Source organism: Corvus moneduloides, chromosome 3, assembly GCF_009650955.1.
Source record: "Corvus moneduloides isolate bCorMon1 chromosome 3, bCorMon1.pri, whole genome shotgun sequence".
NCBI classification, from domain to species: domain Eukaryota; kingdom Metazoa; phylum Chordata; class Aves; order Passeriformes; family Corvidae; genus Corvus; species Corvus moneduloides.
This window is the reverse complement of record NC_045478.1, coordinates 93,449,695-93,470,557: the sequence shown is the minus strand read 5'-3', so window position 1 is coordinate 93,470,557 and position 20,863 is coordinate 93,449,695. Positions and strand designations below refer to the sequence as shown.

General features: G+C 39.8%; 1 protein-coding gene across 1 annotated transcript in view; it reads right to left on the bottom strand.

Annotated features, from left to right (window-relative positions):
• Nucleotides 1-20,863, bottom strand: part of PPP1CB (protein phosphatase 1 catalytic subunit beta) — a 31,030-nt gene extending 10,167 nt beyond the window's left edge. Inside the window, exons 1-4 of the mRNA XM_032102783.1 lie at nucleotides 20,570-20,863; nucleotides 6,610-6,741; nucleotides 3,033-3,263; nucleotides 2,581-2,685 (exon numbers count right to left, since the gene is read on the bottom strand). Of these exons, the coding sequence (XP_031958674.1) occupies nucleotides 2,581-2,685; nucleotides 3,033-3,263; nucleotides 6,610-6,741; nucleotides 20,570-20,621 (520 nt within the window). The 5' untranslated portion in view covers nucleotides 20,622-20,863. The remainder of the gene's footprint in view (nucleotides 1-2,580; nucleotides 2,686-3,032; nucleotides 3,264-6,609; nucleotides 6,742-20,569) is intronic.

Below are 20,863 nucleotides of genomic sequence, written 5' to 3'. Positions count from 1 at the left end.
GAAGAAGTCAGGAACGGTTATGGAATAAGCTTTAATGAAGTGAGATAAAGAGTAAAGTCAGAAGTTAGTTGAGAGGACAGCCTTAAAAAAAGGACAAATTATGTATGAGATGTATGAGGAACATGGGAAGAGAGGGAGGTGATGGAAAAGATACGATGAAAGATCTTTTCAGTAGCATGAACTTTTAGAGACGGGGATAGCAAGAGTGGTTTGAGTTATACTGTAAAATGGATAACTCAAAACAGATGCCCAGAAAAGTTTAGGTAAAAGAGATGACTCAGGATATGAAGCTATTGTAGATAGCCTACTACTAGGGGTTGAAGTTAGGTGCCTTTTGTTTTACTATGTTATGCGGTTTTGCAAAGTTTTATTATATCCCAGAGGACAAGATTTTTAAAATAAACTATGCAAAAATGCGCAATATAGTAAAAAAGGCACCTACCTTATAACTACATGCTAGCTTCAACCTCCAGCAGAGTTGAATGGTTTGTGTTGCTGCCTCAGTGTCTATTAGAGTAGTAACATCATGAAAAGGCGTTGACAGTCCATTACTTCATTGGATCTGGAACGCAGTTTGGATAAGACTGGAGAAGAGTGGAAAAAGGGCAAAACTTATTTCTGTGCTGAAGGTCCACTTCCATTTATTAGGAGCACACAGCACATTAGTAACCTTTTCACTTTACTTCACAGCTGCAGATCAGTTGACTGACAATAATTTCAGTTACAGACTAAGCCCGTACAAGTTTAAGGGGCAATTAGCAATGAGTAAGGAAGTAAATACTGCTTTTTCCTAAGAGGATCCTTAAAGCATACTACGCACAAAATAACCTCCTCTTTAGTCAATTAGGAAAACTTAATTCCCACCCCCCCAATTACAATGAAACTTTAAATCTTTTTTCTTGAAAAATAGCTCTCGAGGCTTCTTTCTCATAGTGCAGGTCTCAAAATGCATACACACAAAACTACCAGTTTTGTCATAGCATTCTGCTCTACCTGCTAAGCTGCTTTGATTATCTTCCACCTAAACTTAAATGTTTGCCTGAAACACTACAGTATTTTGTTGCTATTCCTTCACTGTTTTCCAAAAATCCCCCCAAAATTCAAAAACATATGTTGATAGTAAAACAGTAATTCTTTTACACGCTGGTTTGGAGGCAAATTTATTACATGGGTTTTTAGCCACTGATACTTGTCTACCTAGGTGCAGAAGTGACTTTATATCTCATCCTTAAAACTATGAGATCTAGTCTTTAAGATAGGTATCAGTTCTCAAAAAAAACCCACCACCACACTGCTTGAGAACTAGATTAAAAGATGAGCTGTAAAAAAAGAAGTATTTTAACATGTCAATGCTACCCAGAGGCTGGCAGACCGAACAGTATTACTGCATTAATTATGTTTTTACAGGGACTTAACATCTCAGAGCATATTATGTGTACAACTCCGTTAGCTTTCTCTAGCAGGCATTAAAGGCAGAAGCTTTCAATACAAGATGCAAGAATACTCCAGATCATTTTTAAAGCACATTCCATACAGGCATATCTTGCATTGATACCTGTAATTAATAAAGGCAGGATGGCAGCCATCAACAGAACCTCATGAAGTCTGGAAGAGTCTGCTCAGGAAATCTGGGGCAAACACTGTTTCTAATTCCAATGGGAGGTGTTCAAACTAGATGTTTCTGCAGTGCTTTCATTTCCACTAATTTCCATTTCACTGGCAACACAGGTGTGACACCTACCAAACCATTCCTAGATCACTCAGTGCAAGGCTTATTAATGGAGGCAGTTGCAAATACAGCTGCAAAATGGCAGGATGGCTGCTACTACAAGTAATTTCAAATTCTTGACAACTGTTTGACACTGCAAGCTTCTGAAAACCAGTTAAGCATCACTGCCTGTAAAATCATGGGGAGGCCTGTTCTACAAAGAAGAGAGCCCAAGTAAGTTCCAGTATTCAGACAAGTCACAGCCCTCAGTCAGATCAACACCAAACACTTTTTTCAGTACAAGAACAGAGCAGCACTGGGACAGGTACCCATGGAATGCAGACTGTCTAGCAGCAAAGGCTTTATGGAGTCCATGCAAGCCATGTCCATTCCAATGTTAACAAATGTCTTGGTTCAGGCTGCAGGCTTGACTGTGTAACCTCAGAGGTCCCCTCCACGAAAGTGTTGTGGAAACAGGCCAAAAGTATAGACCCAAAAGTAGAGAGCCAAGGTTACTTGTGAAAGCCATTCTTCACTGCTGGGGATGCTAGTGTTAGCTAAGGCTGCACTGATATACAGTAACAGCTCATGTGGCAAATTAGGCAATAATTCTAGCATAAAGTATCCTTCAGAGAGATACACTGAGGGAATACTTACAGATGCACTTCCCCTCAGGCATAAGAGGGCCACATATATCATTAAGAATGACACCTGTCTACTGACAAGCGCACAGAAAAGCGTGACCTTTACAGACAATACAAGGTTAAATATCTCCAGCTAAATATCAGGTATGCACAGCCACACTCCATTTTGGTACAGCATTAACCCAAAATCAGTTGAGACACAGCCTTTAAAAGAAGCCATTAGCTTACCTCCATGACAACAGAAGATCTTCTCATCCACAATGGCTGCAATAGGCAGACAGTTAAAACAGTCTGTGAAGGTCTTCCACAGCTTAATGTTAAACCTCCGCTTGCCTACGAGAACAGTGTGTGACATTAGGAAGAGAAAGCTGTTTTGTTAAAGCCAACCTGTAATACATATCACAGCCTGAACAAAAATGTTAGCAAACTGTCTTCATAGGGTTTTATTTCTGTTAGCATACTTAGGTCTCAATCTCTTACAACAGCATTTCAAGGACAGTAGAAGAAAAAACAGTAATGCTCCAGAGTGACTTTAACCTCGGCTGGAAAGTATTTTTAGAAAGTTTCAAAGCAGGTTCACAGAATATTGAAACTCTTGCAATACAAGAGTCACTACTACAAGTGTTTCCAAAACACAGTATTAGTCTGTTACAGTCTTTCAAAAATAGTATTTTTCTTACATTCATCATAAAATCCATAGATTCGATTGATGCTCGCACACTCATGATTTCCTCTTAGGAGAAAGAAGTTTTCCGGGTACTTGATTTTATATGCCAGTAATAGGCAAATCGTTTCCAGAGACTGTTTGCCTCTGTCTACATAATCTCCAAGGAAAAGATAATTAGCTTCTGGTGGGAATCCTCCATATTCAAATAATCGAAGCAAGTCTGTATACTGACCATGGATATCACCTGAATAAAAACAAAATGTTTACTGAAGATTAGTGCAACAACATAAAGACTTACACAAGTCAAGAACTTCAGCCAGCTAGTTAAGTTTTTATTCAGTGAACAGTGATCTTAAAAAAGGCACTAATATTACCTTCAAAAAGTGGCAATATGCATCACAAAGGTAAGAACCATGCTAGCATTAAAAAGCTGAAGTACTCACAGGATATAAATAACTTGCCATATCTGCAGAACTGCTATGTCAGGTATGAAGTCAATCTGAAACCCAAAAGCTACAGAAGTCTTGACAATAAAGCATAAGCTTTCTAACCAAGCCTTAACTTGTATAAATTAAAACAAAGTTAGAAAAAAAACCTCTAATTGAACAGGTATATGACCAGGAAGCAACTGTATCAGGAAAAAGTCACATTATTTACTGCAAAAACAGATCAGAAAGAATTCAAACAGACTGGAGAGAAACTGAACATTGTGATGGCAAAGCACACTTACTTCAAAGGTCAATTCCCATAACAGTGCTGTACTAAGAATCCCATCCCCCAGCATTTAGGCTAAATCTTCCTTTGACGCACATAACAAGCAATACAGAGACTCAAAGACTGCCATCCCTTACAAGATACTCAACCCTACAGCTTGTTCTTAGGAAAAATACCTGTCATGCTACTCTTCACACTTCCAGCTTTAAAATTAACTAGGCTTTCCACAGAACAGCTCTGTGTGGCAATTATACCACCACACTGTATCACATCAGAGCAGCCAAAGCTAAACTATCCATGAGCTGTCCCCACGGGTGAAGATGCAAAAGTGGCTCTACAGAAACTTGCAGCACACATGCAGCATATTCCAGCTGACTGGAAAACTCATTACCAGAGTGACTGGATGCAAAACAGATATGCCAAAAGCCTTCAGTACAAGCTGTATGCTATTTAGATTCAGTACCTCCTGGTACTGTACACTAAGCACTACATAAATGTATTTTCACTATTGCTGCTAGTTCAGTGGCAAAATCTTGACTTTGCTCACCAGAGTTATTTTCCAGTAGAGCACGAGCTACTACGGCCTCAAAAGAGGAAAAAGAACAACCCACACAACTTTTTTCACCCTAAAAAAAAAAAAAAAAAAGGTTCCCAAACCTGTATGCTCCCTGGTTCAATTCTTAAAGCATACAGTGGTAAGAAGAATACATGCTATATTACATTCCTTTAAACTTTCCATGAAAAATGCAGTACTTCTTCCTTTAGGCAGCACTCTTCCATAACTATTTCTCACTCGGGGAGAAGAATCACTTTCCAATTTTCTTCTAATGAAGGTGATCAATATCTACTACTCAATTTCAGACAACTTGAAGCTTCACTGTCCTAAAATCTTTTCAAACATATGTTGCAACAAGAATGATTCGTATTCTAATTGATATTTAGAAGTCTCCAGGTCACAGCCTGACAAAACCAGAAGACTCCTCAACGAATCATTTCTGTGCTGAGTCTAGGGTTCCAGAACCATGTTATCAAATCCCCAGACTCCAGCACTAACAGAATTAACTACCAAGTAAACACACTACAGAAAATACTATCATTGTGTTGTCTATAACTACTTTCAGTTACACACGTGCACCAAAGGGACAAATGCACTTAATGGGTAAAAACATTTTACAGAAACGATTTTATAAAGGGACCAAGGCATTTACCATTCCATTCAAGGCACTTAGCATTTTAAAATACAGCTTCGTGTGAGCAGAAGTTGAAGTCTGCCAGATATAAAGACTTACGTTAAAAACCACATCTATTTTAAAATGGACATTTACATAAGAGCACCTTTCATCTTACATTAAAACACAGCCAATTGAAGATGTAGAGCTTATTTTGAACTGACTTGATTGTAAGACAAGACAATCCTATAATGGTTCCTCAGGCATTGCCTGAACACACTAAAATAATAGTTCAAAGCAGTACCAGCTGCATCTTTTGCTTTTGGTGAAAGCAATCATCTTTCTTTCACTTTTATCGAAATGCAGCTTTGACAATTGTTCTAATATTAAATTTAGATGCACCTGACACTTCCTGGTGCTTTCACTGTGTTTGGAATCCGATTTAAAGATAACAAATGCCCTATTTAACTGTGCATTGGCTACCCTATTATTGCACACCTAACAATGCTTTCAATTGCCTCCATTTAAGCAGATGAGGAAAAGCTAACTTTGAAGTAGGCCGATTATTCTTTGCAGACCTTGACTTATGTACAATCTACCTGAGTTTCCATGTTTTCTTCATCTAGGAATACAATAAGACTATACTACAGTGAAAAGTCTAAAGAAAACACAATGTGATAAAGCTGCACTTTACCTTCAACTTTATGTCATTAGGCTAGCTGGGCTGGTTTTTCCTCCCCACCCTACCAAGCAATTAGTCATTTAAAAATGACTTTGCCATTAGTGGTTTGTTTGTGGGTTTGGCTGTTTTATTTTGGGTTTTGGTTTTTTTAATTGGTAATATCCTCTCTTAATGTAAGAAACATTGCAGACATTGCATCTGCTAGGAAGAAGCTAATCTATGTTTGAGGATGTAAGAAGTAACGAATACAAAGAGTGTTTCCCCTTTAATATTATGACACTTTAACAAGTCTAATTCAAGGAATACTAAGCTTTCGAAGACATTGCCTATTGTTAACAAGCAAGTTGAAGGATGATTACAGTCTGGTATTTACAAACACTTTTTTAAACATTTTCTACAAGCTTGTAGTTACAGTGTACTTCGGAAGAAGTCTAGCATCTTATAAAAGCTTAGCAAGGTAAAAAACACCCATGTTTTAGTTTTGTGTTTCTTAGTAATACTGATGTTTGCTAAAACTTGTGAAGCACAAGGAATTTGTTACATGGTAACTAAACCTAATTTAATAGTCTCCATTCTGTTTTACTCTCCCAATTGAAAGACTAACAACGCTTTCAATTTTTTAAGTGTTTCATTTCACAAGGCCTTTGTTTTGTTGATGCTTTGAAGTGAGCAACTGCAACATGCAACATTTGAGTTTTTTAAAAGCACCTAACTGCTTTCTGAAATAGTGATCAGAAGAGCAGCAGCTCTGTGCAAGCAAGGGACAGGTTGCAAAATTTCTACTACATGAGGGCACAAGCAGCCCTTATTGTCAAGGAAACTTGCTCCAGAATAGTGTGAAGAGCATCAGCAATCTACCAAGTGCTAGCTGCCTTTTCCTCACTTAATCCAATCTAAATTGAAGATTTTGAAGACCTCCCTCTAATCTCAAGATCATTTGCCTGTCTCAGTATTCTTCCAATCCCCCGACCATAGAACTAGATTAAAACACCTACATAAAACACATACATATCAAGTTTACATACCACAAATTTTCAGAGGTGCCTCTAGTTCCAGAAGAATAGGCTGGCTAAGAAATATTTCCCGTGATTTTATGCACAAACCCCGAACTTCTGCTTCGGTCATCTGAACAATCTTCCCAGGACGACATCCTCGTACTGAAATGAGATATTTAACAGTTCAAGGTAACTACCACACAGATATACAGCAATAGCTAAATGCAGATGATCTGTACTTAAAACCTATATTTGACAAAAAGCCAGCATCACATTCCACATACGTACCAAATACCTTGGAATTATGCTGTCCAATGAATTGTAAAATTAATCTCTGATACTGTGTAATCTGTGCTTAAAGATCTTTATGCATCCAGGTTCTCAGAAGAGAACAATTTAAGCTGTGCTTTTGTCCATATCTGTATAAATAGCAATTCTAAGAAGTATTTAATTTAACAATCCCTTTTATGCTAGAGTATTCACAAAATACTCAAGAAATTCACAAAATTCTCAAGAATAATCTTGAGAACGGAAAACCTGAAAACATTTCTGCATTAGCACAAGGTAAACTTCTTTAGGACTGTTAAGTTCAACAGGACTAGTTAAATACAAAGAAAAAATCATAGGCATGATTATGTTTACACTTTCAGCTGCTTTCAGGAACATCACACTAAAACTACATATGAAACTTTCATATATAATGGCTCTTAAATAACTGAAACCTTTACAGCCAAGAACATTCTAATTAGAATGAAATTAAATTCACAAAACCTGTAAGTCAGGTACTCAAGACCTATATTTAGCATAAGTTTTCAAAAGCATTCTCATGTCACTGCACTCCAACCAACATCCTCTGGCAAGTTTATCTGCAGCTGCTTCTTTCTACAAGTATCTGTATGATTCCTCTGTCAGAGGCTTTAATGTGTCTTTAATGAGGCAGCAAAATAGAACAAATGTGTCTTCACTTCGGCTGATCCAGTTCAGTCTTGCATCTCAGCATAAACCAAACTTCAGAGTTCAAAGTAATAAGCCAGAATCTATTGCTGTCTACCACAGGCGAACATCCTGTCCTGCCATCTGTTTTAGATGAAAAGAACATTCAGCATTAAACCATGGTAGTACCTACAAGGGAAAGTAGTATGAAACTTCCGCAGCTCGAATCCAAATGCTTTCAAATTCAAGCACAGTAAGACACTACTCCATAAAAATTTTAGCTGCAACTTCAGTTAATCTAATAAATTTGTGAACAGAAGAGCAAAAACTAGTTTTTCATGCACAGCAAATTCCTAGGTCACCTACTTATTCTCTCCGAAACAGAAGAGTAAGCTTGCAACTTCTTTTTTAAATTAACACAACCTTTTCCTTTTATTTCTGCTTAGTTCCTAGAAAACCTACTTTATATAGGAGATCACTATAATTACATGTAGCATTATCTACATTGTGCAATGAGGAAGAAAGGATAGGAGGGAAAACGGTTTGTCCTAGGTCACCTAGTACTACAGTCCAAAGTGTTAAGCTCAAAAAGCTCTGCTCTGGTTATCACTGCATACTTGTCCCAGTGTAAGTGCACATGTGACCAGGCCAACACAGTGCTATAAATATTTATTTCTAATAAACACCAGACATGCATTAAACAGAAGTTAGGAAGTAGTCATGGGGATGTGTGAAAAGGCAGAACTGAATAGTGGTTTTCAAAAGCAGGGAAGAGATGTGAAATTAGATCCTGGGACAGCTAGTCTGAGTGCCAAAGCAGCAGAAAGAACAGTCTACCTGAAGTTGAGGATATATTGGAAATGCTTAGCTCATTAGAACCTCACAAGAAAAAGGCTGAGGCATATGGGACTTCTTTCAGTGAAGCTCTGAATCACTACCAGGTGATAGTTAACACATGGTAAGTCACATTGCTCTTGCTAATTAAGATTTCAACTATACTTGAGAAAACAAACAGCGTTTTAGTAACACTTTTCATGTTGTTATTTTTCATGCATTAAGATGTTGAGTTACATATTAGAAGAATACAAAGTCAGAAATAATCAAGGCGGCTTGCAAGCAATATATGCCTACAGGCTTCCATTTCATCACACCTCAAACATCCGAGCAATTTTCTTACAGGCACATCTTCAGCCCCATTACCAGCAAAAAACCCCAGAAAACTCAAGCTTGACAGCTTTGTACAGGACGTGACTATCCAATTTGTGAGGTACCAAAATGTTCCAATGAACTTCATTTCAAACGCTTACGTTCCAATAGCTTATAACGATCCCCTTCGGAGACCTGAAACTCCTTTTAATAGGCACAATGAACTGCCTTTATACATAAGCTCCCACCTGAACAAGCAGAGTCTTCATATTACAATGGCTATAATTTTAATTAAACAATTGCTCTATTTTAGACCCATAGCTTGCAAAAAAGTCACACCAAAGAGCCATGCAGCACAACCAGCTTTCCAGTCATGTCTTCCCACTACAGACAGTGGATTCTTTTAACCATAAACAATGACATTCTCTTCTGTATTTAACTACTTTCATTATGTTTTCCAACACCAGAATTATGCCATTTCATACAGATCAAAACTAAGAAGTGGAACTGCACACTTATTATATCCACTCAAGTTTTGGAACTCAAACCTGGGAAAGCCCGCTATGTACAACATCAATGTTACCAGAAGCAGCACCAGACTAAGCATTGAGATCAAAATTGAGGTAACAGTTCATGTAGGGCACCCAAAATACTTAAAATAACTTGGATCCAGTCAATATTTCTTACAACACCAGCCTTTAGCTCCCTTTGAAACTCACATGGAGGTTTAAACTTGGAACATTTGCTTTATAGGATTGATGCTTTGAGTGGTGCTGGATTTTTTCATGAGAAGACACAGTGAACATGCAGCTCCTGACTTCATAATTAACCGCCAGTCAGTGCCTTGATGCTAGCTCTTTACTTCTAACAGTAAAGCCCTAAATGCTGCAAGTCCTCAACAGACAAATCAACCAAGTAACTTATTACCTCACTTCAGATTTTCCAGGCTAAGAGACACTTCTACAACTCTGACAGGTGTATCACTCTCAGAAGAGGAGGCAACACACACCTGATGATCAGTCACTTCCATCCTTTGGGAAGGGCGCAGATCTGAGCCCTCACACCTTTGCCAAGGCACTCTCCACCCAAACAGTCCCTAGCCCCAGAGAAAACACATAAGTTCAGTTACATTTGAAGTAATACAAAACCTGGGGCTTCATGACGAATAATCATCAATACTAGTTAAGATAAAAGCAGTTTTCTCCCACAGTTCACTGATCAGCAAAAAGGGTACTACATATTGAAAAATGAGAGGCTCCTGTGACCCTGAAAGCCTCAGCACTTCACTGGATTCACAAAGACACTGAAAGGTTTGCCAAGTAGTCCTCTGGAACAGATGTGCCACAGCTGTGGTACAAGTACGACTAAGCACTTATTTCAGCAGCTTACAGTACAACTAGAATTTTGTTCAAGTTCCCCTGACTAAACTGAGCCTTGTATGTACTGTAAACAACACTGCATTTAGTTTTTCAAAAGCCAAATCCCCAAGAACAGATTGAAGGGGAGGTTCTAAGAACCAGATCAAGAGTGTAAGAGATGTTTTTCATACTCATTTACAAATTACTATAGCTAACCACTCAAGACATAGCTTCACACATTGCAAAATCTGGAGCTCACAAAAAGCTTTTAACAGCATTTGGAAAACCACCATTTTTAACGGCTGACAGTTACCCAGAGCAGAAATACCGTATCAACATTTAAGGTAAATTAATTCTCTTTAATCTAAAATGCAGAGGCTGTAAACAAGCTTTGATTTACATAAATTAGCCTTTCGATATGGACAGTAGGGACAGCAATTCCTGTTGAAATACACAAAAACATGTGCATAGTGCTTTGACAGAACAAGCCTTTCCTGAAGTGAGCTTCAAGTAGAGTGACATAGCAGGGAATTAAAAGAAATAAAAGCAAATATATGCATTGAATACTGAGACTTATTTTAGCACAACAGATCCTATAGTCATCCAAAAGCTGCTATAATTGATACTAGAATAATCTCTGCATCTACACAATCTTTTGTAAGCAACCTTAAGAAGTCCAGTAACAGTAATTAGCAATCTAAGACATGAGCTGCACAGCTGCAGGTAAGAAAAACTTCGACAAAAAAGAACATATTTTTTTTAATCCCTCCAAACTCATGCCAGAGAGTAGTAGATTATGTAAGCCAACACTGGAAAGAAAAAGGAAAGTGGGTCAAAAATAGGCTGTTGGAAGTGCCACTTACATCGCTTCTTTCCATAGCCTTTCATGAAATGGAAAAAAATCTATTTAACCTGTTCTGTCATACAGCTTCTGGTGTGCCTTTCTCTAAGCAACTAAGTTGCTCATTTTGTGCCATCACTAGTAGTTTCTCCAATTACTAAGTCAGCTGTGGTATGCACAGCTACCCTAAGCATTTACATGGTGTTGGTCTCCAAGATTGCAGCACCCCGCCTACTAGACGTAACACTGACAATTTTACCATAACATAAAAACCCAGAGACTCCTCCCTAGTATCATAAAGAATTGGGTCAGCATTATTGCTAATAAGCACCCTCCTTTCTCTATACTCTCCTTTTCTTTTGCAGACAGGCATTTATGTGGCCACACAGTAGCCACACAGTAAACTGCATCAGTGAACTGATATTTTCTTTCTAGAACAAAGACACAACAAATCAAAAGTGTAATCTAAACAGTTCCCCAAGTTGAAGACTACATCCTCTGTGAACTTGAGCTAGGGCTAGTGAAAGAATAAGCAGCTGGTTCTGCTTCTTTTCACAGTACCTGCAGTCAAGCTTATTTCTGAAATCATGGCTTTAGGAATCTATTTTGCCAGAGCAGATCTAAAAAAAAAAAAAACCCCAAACTACAACACAAGATTGCAAGCATGCAATTTTACAAATTGCGCACAAGCAATTCCCTTGAGCTTACACTCCCCCCCCCATTCTGTGGCATGTGTAATCGTTGGTGATTAACAGTTCCAACATTTAACTTTTTTTCTTTGTACTTAAAAGTACTTTGGAGTATTTGGCAAATGTTGAACAGCCTGCCAGTAGTAGGAGCAGAACAGATTTGGAAGTTAAAGGTGGCATTACCTATGACTTGGGAAAAAAAACAAGCAGTTCTCACACTGATTTTGGAAGCACGTTCTGAAGTTATCTGCTCTCAGTATTTTTAACATCCAAATTACATACTTTTGTGAGTTTAAGTCAGGAATCCTATACTGGGTTTTAAAAGCAGCTCTCAATTTTGAAAGCTAAACTTCTACTCCCTCAAAATGTCTTCTGTTATTTAACTTGTTCAGCTGCCATCCAGAAGCGGCCACTCCCTACCTTGCAGCTAAACAGAGTTAAGCCAGCAACACAAGTTTTAAACTTTCAGAACTGCTGTGACAGAACTAAGCTTAGAATGGCTCTCATTCACGAGTTACACTGGTGGACAACAATAATATAAATGAACCCGTTAGAGCTTTGCTCAATTCAGCAGGAACATATTGCTGAATACACAGCTCTTCTGCAGTGTACCCAGCAAAGCCCTGTACCCTTCCTACCATACATCACCCAAATTTCCCACTAAAAATAAAACAATCAGTCTTCTAGGGAGTTACTTTTCCTGAAAAACTGTGCTTTTATATCCAAGTAACCTTAAAATCTTTCTAAAATTGCCTTCACCAGATGACCTTGACATTAAGTATTTTGCTGAAGAACAGCAATTGCCTGTGAACTCATTTTAGCAGGCTTATTTAACATCAAACACAAATTCACTGCAGAGTAAGAGACAGCCCAAGCCTTTAATGGGGAAAAAAAAAAAACCCTAGCAATGAAGTGGCGTTGTTCTACCCAAACTTGAATTTACATTCTTAAAATACATACTATCCAGCAAAATTGATACTCATGGAGAAGAATGTAAAATTGCTTCAGGGGATGCCCCAGTAAGCCCATGAAAACATGCATTACCTACACCAACCTTTACCCATTCCTTTAGCTGCTTCCTTACATAGAAGTTCCATAAACTAATTGATGTTCCAGTCATTCCGCATCATACATGGTTCCAAGAATTGCTGAATTCAATGTTGAAGGACAAGATCACATGTTCTGCATTTACTGTTTGCTTAAGTACACTTGAACCTAAAACTCAAGCAACCAGCAAAACAGAAGGTAGAAGCCTCTCACTATGCTGTTGTCATAGGTTAGCAAGCATAGTCCCGGAAGGGATGTCCTTGCTAAGGGGTGCTTACAGTTTCCTCTGGGAACTGATAGAACCTATCAGCTGGCCAGTTTGAATATGGACAATTCTCTAAGCCACTTAAAGTTGTGACCACCTCTGTGATCCACATTTAAGAATAGGCAAACTCCCCCCAAGCTCTCTCTCGTTTCCGGCGCTGGCACAGGTGGCTGCGGGCCCCGTGTGGGGGCCAGCGGGCCCAGCCAGGCCCTGCTTGGGCCAGGCCGGGCCGGGCCACGGCCATCCTGAAGCCATGGACCTGTTCCAGCCGTGGAACCCCCCCACTGCCTTGCCGTGGGCAGCCAGAGCGGCTCGGCTCTCCCCCCTCTCCACTTCGATAAGAAAAATTCAACATTCCAGCTGCAAAGCTGCAAGGCCAAGGTGAGATTAACCCTTTTACTGCTGTGAAGAGCTGAAAACCTGAGGGAAGAGAGAGAGGAGATGCTTAAAGCTGAAATTCTGTTGTGAAGCTATGATATATCAGAGTATCCTGTTGTAATTCCATGAAGATATGGGGGGTGGAGTGTTCAGCTCGTGAGCAAAAGCACCTGCGCTGAGATAGGCAGATGCTGACGCAGCTGTAATTTCATGAGAAGTTTGGACAGGGAGAGATGAACCAGATGAGGACTTTGCTCCAAACGGGAAAGGAGAAAACCTCAGTCCCTAGAGATGAACCAGATGAGGACTTTTGCTCCAAATGGGAAAGGAGAAAACCTCAGTTCCTAGAGATGCTCCCAGAGATACTCCTAACAATGAAGATGAGGAAGACCCTTTGCTCCCAGGGAAGGAGAAGGGCCTCTGTTTTTGTTTCTGAACGGCTCAACCTTAAAATTGTACCCCAAAAAACTTCAAGAGTGGACCCTCGAACGCGGGAAAACCAATTGCTATCTGTGTGTGTGTGACCTTGAACAAGCTGCAAGTCGAGGGAAGGGACTCATGCAGGCAGAGAGACTCCTCTTCCTAAATGGACTGAACAATATTTGGAAGTGGGCAGCTGTCTCGTTGTGATACTGTTTTCACAGCATGAGCAAGAAGAGACTTCTTTCTAAATGGACTGAACAAGGTTATTATGGCACTGGTAAACAGACTGAACATCTTAAGGGTTGTCTTTTCACATTGTCAGTGGGAGAAGGGAGGAAGGTGGGGGAGGAGGAGAGTTCTGAAGGTGGTATAATTTTTTTTTTCCTTCTTTTAGGTTTGTTAATAAACTTCTTTATATTCTTTCAAGTTTGGTGCCTGCTTTGCATTTCTCCTAATTCTTATCTCTCAGCAGATAAACAGTAATGAGTATTTTGGACCAAACCACTACAGCTGTATTATACAGTGATAGCAATTCCTGTCCTACTCTACTTGGAAAGCTAACCTAGCACAAAAATTTCATGAAACAAAGAATTTTAGTTTCTTTCTCAAAGGCTGACTTTCTTTTCCCCTAAAACAGGACTAATAAAATTCCTAAAATTCAAGGAAAGCAAAGGTAAATTACAAAGTTACTTCATAACTTCTGAGAAGTACCAAAGAGAGAAGTTACTGAAGCTATGATACAAAAAGCTTGGTGTAACTTCTGAACATCAGTGTCTCTGGTACTTAACCAATACAGTTACATGGGATATAAACACAAAGAGCTTTGTATCAAGCTTGGTATTAAAAAAAAAAAAACCAAACAAACACAAAATACCTTCCCCCAGCCGCCCCCCCCCAAACCCCCAAAAAACACAGAAAAGATGGTGCTGTGAAACTAAGATGTCCTAGGCCGTGTACTAAGACAAATCACACAACAGAAGGTTCATTTCAATGTTCAAATTATAAACCAGATACCTGTTACATCTAGAGGCACCTCAGGCTGTAGTTAAGAGTAGATTCCCCTATACATCCCCCTTCATTATGTACTGCATCTGACCTTACTGAGTAACAGCCAAATATAGTATGCTGCCTTCTCCACAGCCTGAGGTTTAGCAGGGTGCTTTCCTCCCTTGTAAAAAAAAGTTACATACCTACCTTTCGTGGAAACTAATGAGCATTTAAGACAACTTTTAATACTTAATAGTTACAGTTATCTTAAATTAGAACAGTGTTTCTCTCCTTTTACACTATCATTTCGCTGCGCAGCGAGCAGGACACTGAACGACTCAAGTAAAACCTGTGCTGCAGAGTATCTAAATGAAACAGTTACTGAATCATGCAGCCTTCAAGTGGCCAAATAGCCAGATAGAATAAAGAATCCCAGCAGACATTGCCTGATGCTGGGCTCTTGGCCTCCAGTGCACTTTTTCAAGCCAACCATTCAATTCGTCATGCACTTCTAAAGCTAAAGATGAAGTAGCTGATATCTGCACTGCTGTACAAACCCAGAAACAAACTTAATTCTTCTGTCCCTCCTCTCTGGTTAATACAATACCTACCCTCCTAGAAAAACATCAAAACCATCGATTTTCTTTCTCTCTTTAAAAACTAACAATATATATATTAAAAAAAATCCTTTGCAAGAAACTCCTTTAAAAGTTATTCTTGTTTCTTTTTCTAGTAACAAATTATCCAGTGATTTCACACCAAGCCAGGTAATAACTCTTGTTTATTCAAGATTCATCACCATGGTTTGTTTATACTGTTTTGCAAGAGATCGATAAGGTCTATTTTTCTTCTCTACAACTGCCTCTCTTTTTCAGCATCAGTTACAGAGCCTGGAACTGCAAGCACTACTACCATATCATAATACCACACCGTCAGGCTGGCTGGATATATTAATTAGTTAGGACACTAACAAAATAAGAAATATGTTATTGACCATAGCATGTTTGACCAGTATGCTCGATACCCTTTAAAACTAGTAAGGAAAAATCTCAATTATTTCATAAGAATTTAAAATCCAACTTTCATTTTAAAAGTTAACTTACATTCAAATTTCTATGTTTATCACAACCTGTAAGGCCTCTGAAATCACAAGAAAATGAAGCCTGCAGCTTTCTTAGAAGACATCACATGACACAGTAAGAACACCAAGGCAATCACAAAAATCACCCTTTTAGCTGAACATTGAAGCAATAACCATCCTCTACATCTACTAGTAGTCTGACAATTGTCTTCTTGGGTAAGTACTTCCTAGCTTCCTTGGTGCATTGGTACTATCAGAACTAGTAGCCCTCAGTCTCACCCAAAATAATTTTGTTTTAGAAAAGATCCACATTAAGTTCAGTCAGATTAATTCAAATTGTAATTTTGATTAGGTTAGCTAGATTTAGGCAAGCAAGGAGTTTCGCCTAGACAAAGCAAATTTGTTTGTACAGCAATATAAATGAAGCCTCAGTGCAGAAAGCCATCTTGTACCTAAGGTTACTCTGTGTCTGGGTTTCCCTAAATACAGCCTCTCTTCCATATGGTAAACTCCCTAGTGTTTACTAAGACAGACACCTATAAATTTAAAAGAGCAGAGATTCATTCCAGCTGGGCTGCCTTACATGCAGAAATTTTAAGAAACAGACAGTACAGGAAGCCCAACACCCTAAAAGAAATATGAAAGTCTTACTTAACACCATTCACAGCACTCTTTACAAGTCAAGGTTACACCTATTCCAGTATACTTGCTTTGATATAGAGGCAATCTTTTCCACACATCACTAAATTTAAAGTAGCTCAGAATCTGGCTTAAATGTGAACCTAGTGCACCCATTTAGCTCAGCATTGTTGCCAATTTCAGGGCACATCCCAGACAGGGATACATAGTATTTCTAGATTAGGCAAAACACAACTAGCAATTCCAGTTGCAGAGTCCAAGAGAAAAAACTACATTGAGAAAGAAATTTCTCTGTTCACATTGGAGAGTATTATTCAAGAAGACTCTTGAATTACAGCCTTCCAATACTTAAAGAGGGCTTATAAGAAAGATGAGAACAGACTTTTTAGTAGGGCTTGTTGTGATAGGACAAGGGGACTAGATTTATACTGAAAAAAAAAATATTAAGACTAGATATAAGGATGAAATTTTTTTTACTATGACAGTGATGAAACACTGAACAGGTTGCCCAGAGAGGTGGTGGATGCTCCATTCCTGGAAACATTCAAGGTCACACTGGACAGGGCTCTGAGCAACCTGATCTAGTTGAAGCTGTGCCTCTCACTGGAGAGGGGCTGGACTAGGTGACCTTTACAGGCTCCTTCCAACTCAAACCATTTTATGATTCTGTATTCCACATCTGACGTACTCATGGCAGTCTTGTGTGTGCATATTCCTGTGCTATCCACAGCTAGAATGGACTGGGAAAAAATCTATCCACCAGATGGCATAGCTGGGAAGGTAGGAAGGAAAAAATAAAAACACGAAAAAAGTACACACACTGAAGCAAAAATAAGACCATCATCTTTGCGTACTGTAACATAACATAGCTAAACCTACCCCGTGATTCTGAATACCAGTACAAGAAGGAAACACTCTTTAAACAAATTTGGCTTATTCACTTTCATGGTCACTTATCACTCTAGAAGTCTTCTAGCAAAGCTGTGGAATTCTGTGTTTGAATGACCTGTAAATCTTTGCAGATTGACTCATGACAGACAATAAAAGTCAAAGTGTCTCCAAGATAGTGAGGCAGACATGTCAGAGCACCAGCATCTCCCTCATTCTTCTAGTAAAGCAACAGGAATTACTTTAAATCTGGTAGACAGTACCTGGTAGACAGAGACAAAACAAAAGAAAGCATTGCTATGTTCAGACTTTATGTATACACTTGAGTTTTACTTTCCTCCAAAGAGTGGTTATTTATATATCACTAACTAGTGACAAAGTACTAGACATTGCAAGAGAAAGTGAATTCAAAAAGAGCTCTTACCATTCCTAAATTCACCACTTAACCAATGAAAAGAGGATAAGAACTTGGTATGTGCAAAAGAACATGGAAATTAAAAGCTAGTGTCCTAGAAGACAATCAACATGCATCACACTCTGGTTCAAGTAAGTCTTTACGAAACTCCCCAAATTTAACTCAAGAGTTAATCAATCTGTCTTTCAGCACTCAAAAGATCTCCAAAGTAAGTAAGTGTACATTCAAGATAAGCATACAGGCACACTCCTTGAGGACTGGGAAGATGTTCTTGATGAATTCTCCCAAGCAGCCCAGCTGTAGGCCAGTTCATATTGGTATCTCAAAAAAAAAACCCCAAAACAAAATCACAATTAAACATGAAGAAAGAAAATCCAAGTAGGTAACTCCAAACAAAAGGCAAGTTAATGTGTCATATAACCTAGAAGTAATAAGGATAAAAACAGTTAGAGTAACCTAATTAAAGTAGGAGCAAGATCTCCTGACAGTTAGTATCACAGGCTAGAAACAGGTGTCACCACCCAGCAACCCAATGACAGCAGTGAAGTTTCCTGCTGCTGTGGCTTTTGATACGTATTTGCTACCTCTGAAAAATTATGCGTAGCAGGCACTGAGAGGCAATTGTAGACTGTTACTCAAACTTAAAGCCATACATTTCACTTAAAGCAACCAAAAGGACTAAATACATATTGCATGACAACATTTAATGAAAGCGTCTTCTTATTATTTCACTGTGCTTACATTTACACCACAAAAGCCATGTTTCCTTATCCTTTTAAGTCAAAGTTGAAGTGTGAGTAATGGAGCCAAACAACTTGCTTTGAACAATTTAACTGGAGATAACAGTCAACAGATATTTTTCTGCGCAACCAGCGTGGGGAGGGATTCATACTCACTTTACCAGAACAGGTCAGCTAAGCAACACAGCATGAGCTCCAGAATGTGAGCTGCCAATTGTACAAAAAAAAAAAAAAAAAAAAAAAAGCTTCATTGTGGAACACTACTGTTTGAACCACAGCTTAGAATGCTATATGCCAGCAGTGCAACAAATAAAAGATGTAAAAAAGGAAAAATAATCCACACACAATGCGTTCCTTTAATTGCTGCAATTTTTTTCAAACAAAACCTGTAAGAATTACCTATTACGTCTCAGACACAAGATGTTGTGCAACACACTCCTCTACTGTTAGAAGATGACAAGCAGAGAGAAAACACCCCATTCCCCTTAAAAATCTTCCTAATCTCTGCTCAGTTAAAAACAGCAAAGAAAAATTATAAGCAAGGCTTGGTTCAGAAGTTGTACATACATACATCCCTAACGGTTAAAGCACTATGGAAGACAAAAAGCACAGGCTGCTCAAAGACAAGGTAAGAATCATAACCCAAAAAGCTACAGAGTTGCAACACAAGTATTTATGGCGTATATAAACTGTATGGAACACATACAGTCTTGAAAAGTCTTCAGAAAAAAAAAAAAAGCAGAGTAATATTTAAGAGGGAACAGAACAATCCAACAAGTTGCATGCCAAAACACTGCAGAATCCCCTCCACTTAAAGCTATCTATATTTAAATAACTACACTACTGTGGAACAAGTACCTTTCAGATATATTATTTAAAGTGTCTCAAAAACCCCAGAACCATAAATATGTATGTATCTTGATGTCCCCCTAAAAAGTCTGCCCTAAAAAGTCAACATTTACTCGGTTATTATTTAGTCTTAAAAGCCTACCTATTAATCTGGGTTTCAACATCCAGAAAAAGGGAGTTTTAGCTGCATTAGCAATCTAAGAGAAACTTCAACTGATACCTGTTTCTTCATACTACACTACACACCTTAAATCACAAATATAAGCACAACTGTTCAAAGACTTTATATATTTTTAAATACTAATTTTGCTGCTCATAATTTTCACATCGAAAAAGATGAGATAGAAGCTACTAACAAGTCCTTAAAGCCCTAAACCCGCTGCTTTGTAGTAACTCGGCTGAACAAAACTCAGCCTTACTAAACTTGTTTCACTTCCCGAACTATACATACTCCATAAATTCCTTTCTATAAGCCTTCTGCAATGTGACCCAACTATCTAAGGAGTACAGCAACCAAATAAATGAACAGCGCATACCCATGCAAGTACCCCCGTCTCACCTCCAGCATACCAGCTATTTGTTGAATGTGGAAAGAAAGACTAATGGGAGAAGAGGCCCAAGAAGACTAAACATTCACGGCATAACTTAAATAAAAGGAAAACGCTAGCAGTAATTCCCCAGCTTCTCCAAAAACAGGCAATAAATCAGCTTCTTCGTTACTTTAAAGGGCAAAATCACTATTTAATACACACAAAACCCTACACCACGAGAGCCACTTCTGGAGACTGCCCCGTAGGCACGCTGAGGAATGTCAGCGCACTAAATCCCTCTGCTCCCACCGACACTCACGTACACACAACCCCACACCTAACGCAGCTCGCAGACGTAATTTTACACACGGAGGACTGTGACTACAACCCGACCGGAGGGGCGGGGGTGAAAAGGCCGCTCAAGAGCTCAGCTAGCGAGGCGTCCCCAGCTCGCCCCTCAGCCCGGCAGCTGCAGCGGGGTGAAGAAGGGAAGATAGAAAACCAGGCTTTTTTTTTTTTTTTTTTTTTGCTGTTAAATAGGAAGGCAGCCAGACAGGGCGGGCACCCCCGCGCACACCAGCCCCTCCTCCCTCCGCGGGGCTGCAGGGCCGGGGCTCCGGGCACCGGCGGGACGCGCCGAGCCCGCTCCCGGCCGCCACCCCGGGCCCGCCGGCGCAGGGAAGGAGCTGCCCCCGCTTGCCCCGCACCGCACCGGCAGCCCCGGCTCTTCCCGCGGGGAGCGGCGGCGGTGCCCTCTGGCTCCCCGCGGCGCCCCGCTCACCTTCCAGCAGCCGGGTGATGAGGCTGTCCACGTTCAGCTCCCCGTCCGCCATTTTGTGGCCACCAGACTCGGTCCCGGGCGGGGAGAGGGCGGGGTGGAGGGCGCTCCACGGAGGAGGAGGAGCAGGGAGCGGCGGCCGCAGCGACAGTAGCTCCCCCCACCCCCCTCCGGCGGTCCCCGGCGGCCGCCCGGCTTCTCCCGCTCCCTCGCAGCTAAATGGGGGGACGCAGCCACCGCTCCTCCCCGCGCCTCCTCCCCTCCTCAGGAGCCGCCAGGGCGCATGTGCCGCCTCGC